The sequence below is a fragment of the Temnothorax nylanderi genome, unplaced genomic scaffold (assembly GCF_030848795.1).
Source record: "Temnothorax nylanderi isolate EJ_2023f unplaced genomic scaffold, tnyl_v1.0 TNYL_tig0033_pilon, whole genome shotgun sequence".
Taxonomy (NCBI): domain Eukaryota; kingdom Metazoa; phylum Arthropoda; class Insecta; order Hymenoptera; family Formicidae; genus Temnothorax; species Temnothorax nylanderi.
The window spans coordinates 345,737-359,529 of record NW_027249095.1 but is presented as its reverse complement, the minus strand read 5'-3'; the positions used below and the strand labels follow the sequence as shown (position 1 = coordinate 359,529).

General features: G+C 45.0%; 1 protein-coding gene across 2 annotated transcripts in view; it reads left to right on the top strand.

The window, feature by feature from the left end:
- The window catches only part of Snf4agamma (SNF4/AMP-activated protein kinase gamma subunit), a 47,789-nt gene that overhangs the window by 12,250 nt on the left and 21,746 nt on the right, over nt 1–13,793 (top strand). For both annotated transcript variants that reach the window (XM_071702993.1, XM_071702992.1), the window contains exons 4-7: nt 3,272–3,359; nt 3,651–3,988; nt 4,244–4,465; nt 8,263–8,299. In XM_071702993.1, coding sequence (XP_071559094.1) covers nt 3,272–3,359; nt 3,651–3,988; nt 4,244–4,465; nt 8,263–8,299 — 685 coding nt within the window. The remainder of the gene's footprint in view (nt 1–3,271; nt 3,360–3,650; nt 3,989–4,243; nt 4,466–8,262; nt 8,300–13,793) is intronic.

Sequence of the window (13,793 nt, the reverse complement as noted above, 5' to 3'; positions counted from 1 at the left end):
TTCCCGGGATTCGCTGTACATTTCTGTCGCTTTCGTCATTTCGGTTCGCTGTGCATACACTTCGCGATTCTACCGATTTTTTAAAACAAATTTCTTGATTTATTAAAAATAGAGATATTTCGATTCGTGTATCGATATCGATCTTGTGCGTCTACAGTTTAATTTAATATTAAATTTCTTAGTAAGAAAGAGAGAGAACGAAAGAAGTTCTACAATCTTATCGGATCTGAGCGATATGAAAACAACAGTCACCTCGCGTTGTGTAACGTGAGAAAAATATTAATCGAATGGAAATTAACATAATTTTTTTACGTTGCATTCCAATTTTAACGCATATTTTATTAATGCGGAAAACGCGGAGACCTGCTTATCGTCCATTGCTATTTTTGTTGTTAATACCGTTTTGTTGATAAGCGTAAATTTTCATTGCTTTTAACAGTGAAAAAATTATTTTTTCAACGCTCCGCGCTATTTTTAAACAAAAAATAGATAAATTTTTTTCTTTGAGCACGAAGTACACTGAATAATTTTTTGCGTTTTACAATCTATTATAAAAGTTATCATTTCTCGTAACGTGTTAATTAATTTATATATTTTATATGATATAAGAACTAAGAGATAATACACGTGTATAAATATCAAATTTGAAGATAAGGCATGATTTCACGTTTTATGATTTCACTTTCAAAGAGCGCATCGCCTTCGCAAAGTTATACAAACTCAATGAATATTTATATCATGTTTTTGAGCAAACTAAAATGCGCGGATTACACGAGATTCTGTTTGCGAGATTATCGCGGTACGATCGTTATCTAAAGTACCTCCGAATTAAATTGTTATGCAACAATTTAACATATGTTAATCCTACTTGATTAATGATTAATGATTAATAATCTAAATGATTCTTTACTCTTCTTTACTTTTATTTGACCAGAATTCGAGTCGCGGCGGCGCAAACAGAAATTTGCGTTAATTGATTATCAAAGAAATATATAACATGTGTAATACATATTCTCACTTTGTTATGCAATGTAACTTTAGGACACTTCGATAAAGAAAATTAGAAAAATAAAATAAATAAAACTAACAAGTAAAAGATAAAGATATGAGGGAAAAGTGATATTTAGTTTCACAGAGATACGTCCAATATTGTCGCTACTGATAATTGATGTTATACTTCCGCTGTTTAACGGTGCGACTGTAGGCGGCAGAACTATAACGATAAGAGCTTTTCACGTGTAAGAAAACAAGCTAGCCGTATCGCGATAAAATTTGATAAAAATAGGTCGCCACGCGGATGATGCACGGAATTATCCTCGATAACATCGGCGATAACGTCGTTGTGACGATTGTCGGAATATTATTATATCGCGCCACCAATAAAGAAAGAGAAACGAACGCATCGTGGAGAATCCTCGAGATGCCATCAGTCAGCACTGAGATCTTGATAAGGCGCATCTATATTGCAAATTTTCCAAAAACGCCGCTTTAAAGTTTAAAGTTTAACTCATATTGCATCGCGATTTTCTTCATTCAGTATAAACATGACAAACACGTGTCCTTCTGTATTTAATTATTAGCGTATCGTTGTATTTAATCGTTCGACAACGGCAATGGATTGAAGAAAGATCGACTCGAAGACGTGTGACCCTCGAGGAAGATCTCTGTTCTGCGCGGAACGTAATCCCTCATTCGCGAATTTTGATAAGGATTTGATGGACGTATAGCAGACGCGCTTGGGGAACGTCGCGTCGGGAATGATAATTGCGGGACTAGTCGTAGTGCGGCGTGATAAAGAGACGGCGTTTACCGGCGAGGCGAGCCGATGTCCGTCGCTCGAAGAAGAATCGTTATCGCGATAACGAGTTGCGAGAAGATAGTAGTCGCGAGATACTGGGTATCCCCGCTGTCCGCGATAATCTTGCCATTCGGCGTCGAAATCTCGATGGACGCGCGATATCCGCGGGATGAACGCTTTGGAGACGCGCCGTTTTCGACTCGACGACCGTGAGAGGATGTCGGTGTCCCTCGGGAAAGTGCGGAAGTACTCCCTGGTGCCGTATCTGGACCGTTGCCCGGAGTATCACGGGACTTATAAGGTATTCCGCGAGAGAGATATATCCCCTTGCAAAGTTAATACGTCTAATCTCCCTCGCGCGGCTTAGTTGATATATCCCACGTTAGCTCCGACGAGAGACGAGGAGCTCTTTAACGAGAGGAGGAGAGAAAGAGAGAGATGGAGAGAGGAAGCTGGAGATGAGAACCTCCCGAAGGTCGCCATCCTGTCGCGCCCTTCTTCGATCTCGTCTCTCCTATTGTGCTCCGCGGGATTTCACGTGAATGCGTATAACGAACGGCCACGCGGGGCGCCCTATCAATATCCCCTTTTGTGCGCTAAGCAGCTTGTTATTTCGCGATTATACCTCGCGACCCGTCGTTACGCTAACAAAAGTATTTTTCCGAAAAATGTTGTTGCGCAGGCACAAAGGCGGGAATTATATACTGAAAAATCTCTTTCCCGAGATTCTGCGTTTCAAGCATTTTCTTTTTCCGTGAAAAAAGATTCATGAATAAAAATATCGACGCCGCATGCAAATCTAGAGAGAGAGATAACGCAGCGGTTCTGTAAAAACGAGAATTACTATAATTATTTAAGCAAAGTCTTAATTTTTTTGCTCGACAGAGGCTGAGACAATTACGGCATTGACGTATCGCAGCCGACGAAGTATGATTCACGATCTGTCGTACGGGGCGCGATATGCAGTTCGGACCAAGTAACGGAATAAAAATAGAATTTAGACTTGCAAATGTTAAAACGTATACTCTAGGAGCCGCGAGCGCGAAGCGAAATGATCGTGTACGCGCTGTTCGTTGGACATTTTCCAGAGTGGGATCTCCCCTTGGACGAATTCCAAAGATATTATTATTATTATGTAATTGGATACGCTTATCTTGATTATCTCTCTTTTTTTTTTCTCGCTCGAAGAAATCGATGTGAAATTTCGCCGCGCGGACGTATCAGCGCGTTGCACCTCGCCGACGAGACTAAATATAAGAATGTGTACGTAAATATATAATTGCGGCAATTGCGCTATCGTGCGATTAAACAGCGATATCTAATCGCCGCGTCTCTGCGTCGTCTTCGGCTTCGCGGCTTATAATAATTCTCACGAGCCGCTAGAGTTTACGAATAAGGAATCCCTAGTCGCTTTCGGGGATTTCGTGCGGACAATTCGATCGATCGTCTTTTAAAGCACTTTCTTCCTTTCAGGAGCTTGGCTCGCAACCACTACCAACGATCGTGACCGAGGACACGGATAATTCCGGGCATGTTTCTCAAGGTCACAGGCCACGAGCAGGTGAGTTGGTAATTGACGATCGTGTATGCGGTCGTTAAATTTTCTTCTCTTCCGGGGCACGCGAAACTATATTCGCGTTTTGCAAGCCAGATCCATATCGTATAATTATTCGTTTATCTGCTAACGGGAAAAATAAATTCTTTCTGATACACAGCAAAGTGGTTTACGCAAGTAAGAGAGCGGTAATTGCTACGTCGAGCGAAATACCTGCCAGATATATATTTATTTGCATAAAGTTAGTTAAGTGTTAAGTGATCAAATAAAATATTTATGAAATAATTTGACTTGCAGATACGTGGGGTTCGCACTCGAAGACAATCAAAAAGTCGTCTTACGGTAGCGCACCTAGCTCTGGAAAATCGACGCCCCTTCCGCAGCCGGCCGAGCCGTCGAGCTCGTCTAGTTCCGGCAAGGGCGGTCGAAAGACTTCCGGCACCCGGTCCGGTTCCACCAGTCGCAGTAATAGTCGCAGTAATAGCGCAGAACGTCGCAAAAGCGGCGGTGGTACGGATGACACCGCCAGCCCCACGAGAAAGCCGGCGCTCTTCGACGCTTTCAGACCCAGGAGCAAGTCGGACGCTAGCAAGAGGAAGCCCAGTATTATAGCTAATATGAAAAGTGCCGTTCAGGTACAAATAACAGAACGATATACGCATTAACTGTAAAGATGAGATATGCATGATTATAATATAATGATTAAATTTTATAAAATTCTGTAAAGTAGTTTCGAAAAATTTATATCCATTTTATGTCTGGTTTCAATTACGATATCAATAGAAGATTGAAGGAAAAGATCTGTACACATTAGAGAGTTTCATATACATTTTTATTATGTGCACAATATATTGTAACATTATTAACTTCTTTATTATATGATTGTCCAGCATTCCTTGCACAGAGGATCGCACGGAAGCTCGTCGGTAGATGTACATACGGAGAAGGAGCATCATAGAGAAAGCCAGAAGGAACAAAAGGAGAATAAGGAGCAGGGAAGCGGACGGCCTAGGGCTGGATCGGAAAGCAGCAGGAATCCCGTGAGCAAAGTCATGGATCTCATTAGGCACAGGAGCCACAGTGCCTTGAGCGCGGAGGACAAGCGGAAAGCGGTAAGCGGTCCTCTACATTTACCGTCGACACGCCAGCAGCAGTGGTCGCATTTATACTCGTTTATCAATTCAACATATCGACGGAAAATATTTCTAATTACGTTTAACGAAACGCAATAGACTTTCCATCTGGATACGCCGTGCAATCTGGATATACCGGACAGATTCGCGTATCAGTGTCGATTAAAAATGCCAGAGTTGTATTTCTACTGGCATTTAACGTAACATTGTTTATGATTGCCTAGGTTGTTATTTAGCCTTCAAATTTATATTTAATTTTTTACATATGTCAAACGCAGATATCAAGCTGTTGGAGTAAAGCTTTAAGTCGTGTTGCGAAGACTATAATCTAGGTAGAATCTACGTATCGTTCGGGCATTGTCATCGACGGTGCGTCTGGAATCCGCTTTAGTAAAGGTAGACGTCTTTTTTATCACGTGCATATATTGACAGTAGGCAAGTGCGTTTTCTACCTTCTCACTGTTCGATTCTCATCTCGGGAGGAAATTTATTACCTATCAAGCTTGCGCGCTGAATAATAACATATCGTGTCGTCAAATGACGCAACGTGTAATTACAATTGCAATTAGATATATAACTGAGAAGAATCGTGATTCATGAACGCGCGAGCGTTGCATTAAAGGCGCATCACCGGTGAATCGAGACACGTCATTTTTCATCATTGATAGTCACAAAGCTGTCAAAGATAACGTTAAAGAAAATCTTATTACACGCTTCATGAAGATATATTTATAAGGGAGCGTTATTCCAGTTCAGATACTTTTACGGCCGAACTACGTTCTATGAATACAGTTAAAGGAATCTTACATAAGGAGGGTACATATGTTATTGGAAAATTAAAGTAAAATACAAAACAGGATGGATCGACTTCCGTTTAATCTTGTTTACGCTCGAGCCGTGTTTACTACTTAAAGTCATCGAAGGTAATCAACGTGATTTATACGTCGTACACTTTGGAAATTTTAATCTTGTTTACCTTCGATAGTGCTTCAAATAGTGAGAGCAGGTAAAAGACCAGCTATCTAAAAATTATGGATCTATTCTTATATCTGCCCTGGTATAGCTTTCCCTTTTCGGTGGAGCGCGTAACATTATTGTCTTCCTCTTTGCTCATCATCTTTGCTTCAGGACACGTGCTGGCGTAATTCGGCCGTTAAGATCTACCGTAGAAATATCTCCCGGCGATAGAGGATACATTTATTTGCTCAAGACGATTAACGTGACACATAAAAGCGCCCATACACGGAGCTCCTGTAACATCTGCTCAAGTAATTATCGTAACCGAGAAAGACGTCTCCTGTTCGTGCGTTACGAATGACTCGGCGTGATCGGCGATCGCGGGTTCGCGGTGCTCGCGACGGTTCCTCGGGATCAGGTGTTGCCTGGGTGCTCGCGATAGAGCCCAAAGCCCAACGCGTGCAGTCGAGCACGGTCGCTGCTAGTGGGAAGTAGCGCTTTTCGTACGTGTACGCGTGTCACTGGCGGAGAAAGAGACGGGGAAAGAAAGCGAGTGAGACGTGACACGTTTCTCACCCAGTGACTTGCCGCTTGTTTGCGACGTCGAATATGTAAAAGGAAAAAAAGGAAAGAAAAAGAAGCGCGCGAACCCGTCACTTTCGCGATAGTGCGTGCGTATGTACCTGTTCGTGGACCGCAGAAATTCGCAGGGGTGATCGATCGACGTCAATTAGTTATTAGAATAATCGTGCGAGAGAAAGAGAGAGAGTCGTTTGGCGAACGAATTAATTATTTCCTCGCGAATGAAGGAACCGAGAGGAGATCGTTGCCGATCTCTTTCTCGGAGGAAAGCTCTTCCGATTAATAAATTAAAGCCGACCTGCCGACGCGCGAACGCGATTCGCAGAAACGTTTCTCCTGCGTCGCGTTTCAAGATACCCGATATCGCGCCTTCGGAATTGCTGAAGCAGATTCCGGAAGGTGGTAGACGTGCGAAGAAGAGAACCCCCCCGAGAAAGACACGCGCGGAATCCGAAAAAGATTTACGACCCCCGCCTCTTCGGCTTTGTCGGCGCGACCTAGATGAGGCTGCGATCCTCTCGCCGTTAAGTTACTCCTCGTCTCACAAGACGCTTTAGTGTCACGTCGGGTTACCAACAATGCGAAATTTGCAATGGAAAAATCTCGGCCTGTTTACGGCACGCTTCTCAAATCGTGATAACAGAGAGCGTTCGCGCTCTACCGACTATCTCGGATAAACACCACGTGTTGGAATTCCGTCGCGTTGACCGACGCGTGGAAAAGAAAAGGAATCTTTCTTGGAACAAAAAAAAAAAAACTAAAATTCCATCGACGGCGTCAAGTGCGTTGTCGTTTGTCTTTCGCGCTATATTAAACGCAGAATAACAAGGGATTAATTGATAGTAAGATTTATATCCGTACCTCTTGATTTATAACTTACCTTTTATCTTTCTCTAATTTTAAGAACTAGAAAAAAGATGAAAAGTAAGTTAAACCGCGATTGAAGTTAATCTACATTGATAGAAATGGACGTTAGAGAGAGAGTTACAATTGAATTACATAAATTATTGTTAGAATTGTTGTTGAAAATTGCTTGAAATTATCAGACTAAAAAAATAACGATCGTAGAAGGAGAGATTGAAAAGGGAAGAAAGAACGACGTCGCTCGCGAGTGTTTACGAGGTGCTTCAATGATAGCCGACAATGTGCGCTGCACCTGCGGCATATGGGTCACATTGTTTTAGTAATCGGTCTTTTTATCGCGCAGAGACAACGCGACACGACGCGTTACGTCGCAGGCCGTGGGACTAATTACCTCGCGTTTCGAGGCGCGTTACGAGATCTCGAGGGCGGAAAGGGCGAAGAGCTTTCGTCGACGCGGTTCACGATCGCGCCTTTACTCGTTTCTCCGACGTGGCGGGTCTTACGTAAAAAAAAAAAAAAAAAAGCGCGTGCCTGTAATTAGGAAATTACCAACGAACCGCCGTGTTCCGTTGACGTCGACGGCGTAAGAGGACGACGACGCGGCTGTGACGATCGGTTATGCGGATCGGCGGCGGGTCCAGCCGGTCCAGTGGTGGCGGATAAGCGGAGGACTGCCAGAAGATGTCTTCGTACTTCCGGTGGATAAAGAGCGGGAAGAAGGACGACGCGTTCGGCGCGTCGAAGCCGAGGAGCCGCTCCTTGGACGCCAAGAGCCTCGAGGCGTCCGGCATTCGGCTGATTTTGCAAAACGTACTTATATAGACTCGATCCTTATATATCTGAATATCTCTAAACGATGCCCTTAACGCGACGGTCGCTTCGTACTTATATTCCCGATACCCGATTCCGGAGGCGGTTCCGCGCGAAAATTGCACGCCGCTGTTCATTGAGATATCGCAAGCGGAAATGCGTAGATTGTCTAGAATCTAGTTTGAAAGGAATCTAGATTGAAAGGGATCTAGATTGAGAGGAAACGTACGAATGTACGAAAGACCGACTCGGTTCGAGCGTCGTCAAGACTGAGGAAGAGAGTGTCATTTCGCGGATGATCGATAGGAAAGGTTTAAAATAATTTATGAGGTAGAGTTCCGCGACATTTGCACGTGGATTTCTCCGGCGCAGCAATTTCAATAAGCGGGAATGTATTTGCGTAGCCAATGGACTCGGCATATGGAAATCGCGGGAATTCGTTTCGCGACCACCGCCAGGCGCGTACGCGACGGAATTGAAAATGATGAAAATTCCTCGTTCGCGTAAAATGTCGACGAATACCTGTCCCGACTGACTTTCGTTTCTCATTTTTTTTGTTTCAGAGAGCGGCGGTGCAGCATCAGGCGCAAGCAGCGCAGGGTAAGTAATCGTAATTAAATTGTATTAAGATCCGTTTAATCTTATTGTTTGGAAAAAAAAGACATGACGAGATAACGCGCGCGTCGGCAGATAAGCGCGATCTATTTTTATTCGGGACGGGAGGGCTCGTTAGGCGTCATTGAATTATTTCTTCAGCTGTTAGCGCATAGCGAGGATGCACGTGGAATATTAATTTCTGCCTCGGACACTCTCGGTGTGTTTGCGAGGGAGCCGAGTTATTATCTTCTCTTTTGCACGCGAAGCGCTTATTCCGGGTAGATGCTGTCATTTAGTCGCGAACGTATCGCGTCGGTAATTCGACGTGAATTATGTCGATATTGTGTTTCTATAATTTTATATATAACAATCTGAATATTTCGTCTATATTTCGGTATTATTCTATGATTCATTATGTAAATCTTACATTTATTTAAATGCCCCGCGGACATGCTTACACATTTATACATATTTTGTTATATATGGAGGGGTAAAAACCAGAGTGGCGTAAGTCCAATTTTTTAAAATATTTTACTTACACCACTCTGGGGTTTTTACCCCTCCATATATATATATATAGGACCGGTTGTTCCAACCTATTGATAAGCTAACTAATAGTTATAAGTCATATGTCTATCTTTGTCTAATGTAAAGGATAAACAAAGACATATATGATTTCATTTAACTATTAGGTAGTTTACCAACAGGTTGGAATAACCGGCCCATAAAATTGTGCTTTTCCTTGGCTAAAAGCAGTCGTACTATACATATATGATATAAAAATCTAAAAAATCTAAAACTGATTGTAAATCTTATATTTGAACGTCTCTCATATTGAAATCTTACATCTATTTAAATATCTCGTGGATACTTATACATTTACGACGTAAAAGCTGTATGGCTCTAGGGGTTGTTGACTATCTTGAGAGGAACAGTGAATAAAAAATCGCGAAATAATTCTTTTAGATTCTAAATGGTTCTTTTAAATTCTAAAAACCATTTCGCGATTTTTATATCCATGCACTGTTCCTCTCAAGATAAATACTAAAAAATAGTACATGGACAACATATCCCTGGAGCCATATAGCCTCGGTCTCCCCTATATTGTATTTTACAATAATGCGATTTTTCCTTGACTGAAAATAGTCTACTATACATATATGATATAAAAATCGCGAAAATCCATTTAGCCATATGATATAAAAATCGCGAAAATCTAAAATTGACTATAAATCTTGCTTATTTAAATATCTCATACTGAAATTTTACATCTATAATTTAAATATCTCGTGGATGCTTACACATTTACAACTTATATATTCTACATTATACAATTGCGCAACTCTCTCTTGACTGAAAACAGTCGTACTATACGTATATGATACAAAAATCTAAAAAATCTAAAATTGACCGTAAATCTTACGCTTATTTAAACATTTTATATTTGAAATCTTATGTCTATTTAAATATCTCGTGAATGCTTACACATTTACGACGAATATTTTATATTATATATATATTTTACAGTTGCGCAATTCTTTGACTGAAAGCAGTCCTACTATGCACATACATATATACGATATAAAAATCGCGAAGATCCAATTAGCCGTCCATCCGTACAGAACCGCGTTGCCACATAAGCGCGCTCGGTCGGTCGAAGGTTAGCCGTTTCTCGCGCCGATGGCGCGAGGATGCTCTCAACCGGCGCGGAGCCGCGGGGCCGCGGCCGGCAAGTGGTGACGCGACACGGCGCGGCGTGGTGACCTGCGCGGAGCCAGTCGCAGTCGGCAGTGTCGGCGTCGGCGTCGGCACGTTTCTTTCAGACACTTTCAGTAGCGGCACGGCGGGACTCGAAATCGGAGGACCGCCGGCTCTCGGCGTGCTCGCGTTGCACCTTGCACCGCGAGGACCGATACCACGTGACTCGAAGGCTCGACTCCGCGGTCTCCGCGTCTCTACCCCCTTCTCCCGCGTCTTCCTCGCCGGCATCACGTCGTCGACGGCGACAACAATAAACAACGGCGGCAGCGCCGGCGGCGGCGGCGGCGGCGCGGCTACGGGCCAGTACGGGGGCTACGGTACCCCGCGCACGTAAACACGCCAGTCCGGCCCGTCGCGCGCGCCGCGTACCCGCGTTGTGTCAGTTGTGTGTGTCAGTGGGTTAGTGCGGCCACGTTCGCCGAAGGACGGGGCACTCAGGGCCACGCTTCGATCAGCCCTATGTCACGGCGCCACGCCGCTAGCCCCCGTTAACATTCACGCGGTATACGCGACTTCGTCGAAGTGCAATTCGAATTCCACCCTCTCATTTCCCCTATCGGGGGAGGGAAGGGAGAGCGTCCGAAAGGGTTGAAGCGGGCGAGCCTCCTCTCTCTCGGACCCTCACGTGTCCGTCGTTCGCCCTTTTCGAAAATTGCGCACGCGAGGGAAAGGGAGAGTGAGATAAAAAGAGCGAAGCGAAGACAAAGCGGATAGTATTCGCGCCGTCTTTCGTAAGTACCCCCTCGCCTTCGTTACATCGGAGCTCGCGGTTTATCGCCTTCTCTCGTTATCGTCACCTTAAACGGAGCCGGGCGTAAAGTCCATTCTCGGAATACCAGCGGCGACGTCGTGAGAACGCGAGAGAGCGAGATACGCCCGCCGGTTCTCGGCCGGCGTCTCTCCATCTCGACGCGCGCGTTCCTCTCTCTCTCTCTTTCTTCCCTCTATTCTTTTCGTCGCGGTATTACGTAAGCGGATCGCCGAACGCCGAATTTTTATCGCTCGGGAGCCGCGTGAGTCACGAAAAGGCCTCTCCTCGCAACTACGTTGCTCCCGAGAGCGTTCCCGCTCGTTCCCCCCCTCGTCCGCGATTCGTCCCCGACGCTCGGGAACGGAATTCATCGTCGGACGTGAAAAGGGACGAAGGGAGAGGGACGAGGGTCGCCGGAGAGCTCTCCCGGCCCTCCGAGACGCAATTAAAAAGTCTCCTTTCGTCTTCGCCCGGCCCCGGCCGGCGCTTTCGGCGAAATAGGTCGCTGGAGGGAATGAGGGGAAAAAGGAAGGTCATCCCTTTTTACGTATTAGAGAGGCGTAATATGAGCGCGCGCGCGCGCTCGCTCACACACTCGCGCTCACATGGGAGCGCGAGGAACGATACGGGGAACGAGTCCGTCGCGTGTGACTCTGATTCTGTCGGCACTCGGCGCGTCGATGCAGGCTGGAGGGTCTCTCTTCGTCGGCGCGTCGTGTCGGCCTTGAGGAGAAACCGGTCTCTCCGGGAGAGATTCGCGCATCGATTGTTCCACGTTTGGAAACCGGAAACGCCGCGCGTCACGCCGCGCGGAGGAGTCCCGACCGGCGGAATATTGACGAGGAAAATGAGCAGCGTGCGAGCCTGCCGAGAGAAATTGACACGGGCTAAATAAAGCCCGTTTTAATATTTCAGAGCAAACCTCGAGAACATAAAAGTAGAAAGAAAGATTGATACTTGTGTGGTAAAAAAAAAATAAAGAAGAGTTACGTCGCGAAATCGCGAGCTATCCGAAGTCAAGCGCACGTTTCTCTCGTCTCGTTTTCTCTCCTCCCTTCTCTTTCCCCGTTTTCTCTTCTCTCGCGACGCGTACTTCCATCGCAATCGTCGGACGCTCGATAAGAATGCGACTTCGATAACGCTCGCGGCGACGAACGAACGGGCGAGTGCAGCCGAGACGGTTGGCTTTAAACTCGGCGGCGGAGTAAACACCGCGGCGTGGCCTATCGTAAATTTTTTAACGGGGGAGATCAATCCGCGTTCCCTCTCGCCTTGACGTCGCGTCCAGGTCGAATCTGTGGGAGGGGGGGGGGGGGAAGAGACTCTGAATGAGACGGCGCGACGAAGGCGATTGCTCGTCTTTACATCGGATATCGACAAAAAAAGAAGTATAGTTACGCGATGTTTTTTTCGCGACGCGATCCACGCCTCGTGGAATCGCGGATCGTGATTTAACTGTTTAATGTGCCGTAATGGATGATAACGCGGTAGCGGATTATCATACGATTACCGGGGAGAACGTCAGGAAGCGAAATTGCTAATAATTTAATCTTCATTTATCCCCCGTATATCCGCGTATATTTTTTAATCGATTGTGTCAGATACGAGAGCGCTGCAGTTTAAAACCAGCGCTGCTGTTCCATTTTGAATAATCTCGCGCGAGCAGAAAAAATATTATCGCAAAGAGAATTTTTTTTCTATCTGAGAGACACGTCGTTGGCGAGCAGAGCGCGTGGAAAACGTGCCTATTCTCTCGTGTTCTCTCGTGCAAAGAAAAAAAGCATTTACCCATACGTGCTATTTTTGTTGAACTTGGAACAATTACGTCACCGGCGAAACATAAATAATTTATATTTAACGCATTAAATAAATCAACCGATGAAAAAGGAATTCGGAGCCGCGACAGGGTGCCGTTAATAATTTTCGTGTGAATTTTTGTGTATCTATTCTAATTCGCAAAATTGCGCGCCGATTATTTGTCGGTGTTGAAACGCAGCTTTTGTTGGAACGGTATTAACAGTATTTACGATATTAAATATACATTAGAACGATTCGCTTAACAAGATTTAAGGTAAACGAGTAATTATCCTTAATTATCCTTTAATTTTCGGTAAGACTCGAGGCGAGCGGGTGAAGAATCCCCGCGGAGATTTGTTATTCAAGTTTCACGGGTGTTCGCTAAATTGAATTAGCTGCGCTTCATTCCCGAGACATTCAGATAGGCTCCGCGGTCTTCCGTAGCTCAAGGTCTTCGCGAAGTACAGTACGGTCGCGATACCAAGCCTCTCGCTTTTCATTTTTTATTTGGACTTGGGCTGCGTTCTCGGGGAGCGCGCTATTATAGCGCCATTGCATCATTCTATCTTTATCGCTCATCAGGTGTAAAGCAAGGATAGAATAAGCAAACAGCGCTAATACCGCGCTTCCCGAACGCGGCCTTAAGTCTTGCATTTTGAACGTTGGCCGTGTAAACCGACCGCGGGGAAGCGGGTCTCCTCTAAATCCGTTCTTTTCTCGGCTTTTCATCACCGTGACGTTTGTCAGAAATATAGAGACGTTTCTTCTCGATCTTTTGTTAGTAACGATAAACGTTTCATCACGCTCGGAAGAGTTTTCGAGGAAAGTGCGAGTGACGTGTACCTACGTGAATTTTTATCGCGGCACATACATAATTCTCTTTTAATCGGAGCTTCAAATTTTTCGTGATTCAAATCGCGTACTCATCGCATTTGCATACAAACGACACGTACGTGAGCGTTTGCGACGCGAAGACACGTGTCCCGGGTACCGGGGTATTATTGGTTTTGAGGAAGTCACACTGAACTATCGTCAAGGTTGCAGGACGGCGCTTCGCGGTAATTCTCTCTCGCTCGTGAATATTTCTTTCGCGTTCGCGTCGCTCCGCGCGCGTTTCGTTTACGCGCGTCCCGCGAAAACCCGATATTAAACGTCGCCGTTTAACGAGATAAACGAGACGTATCCCTT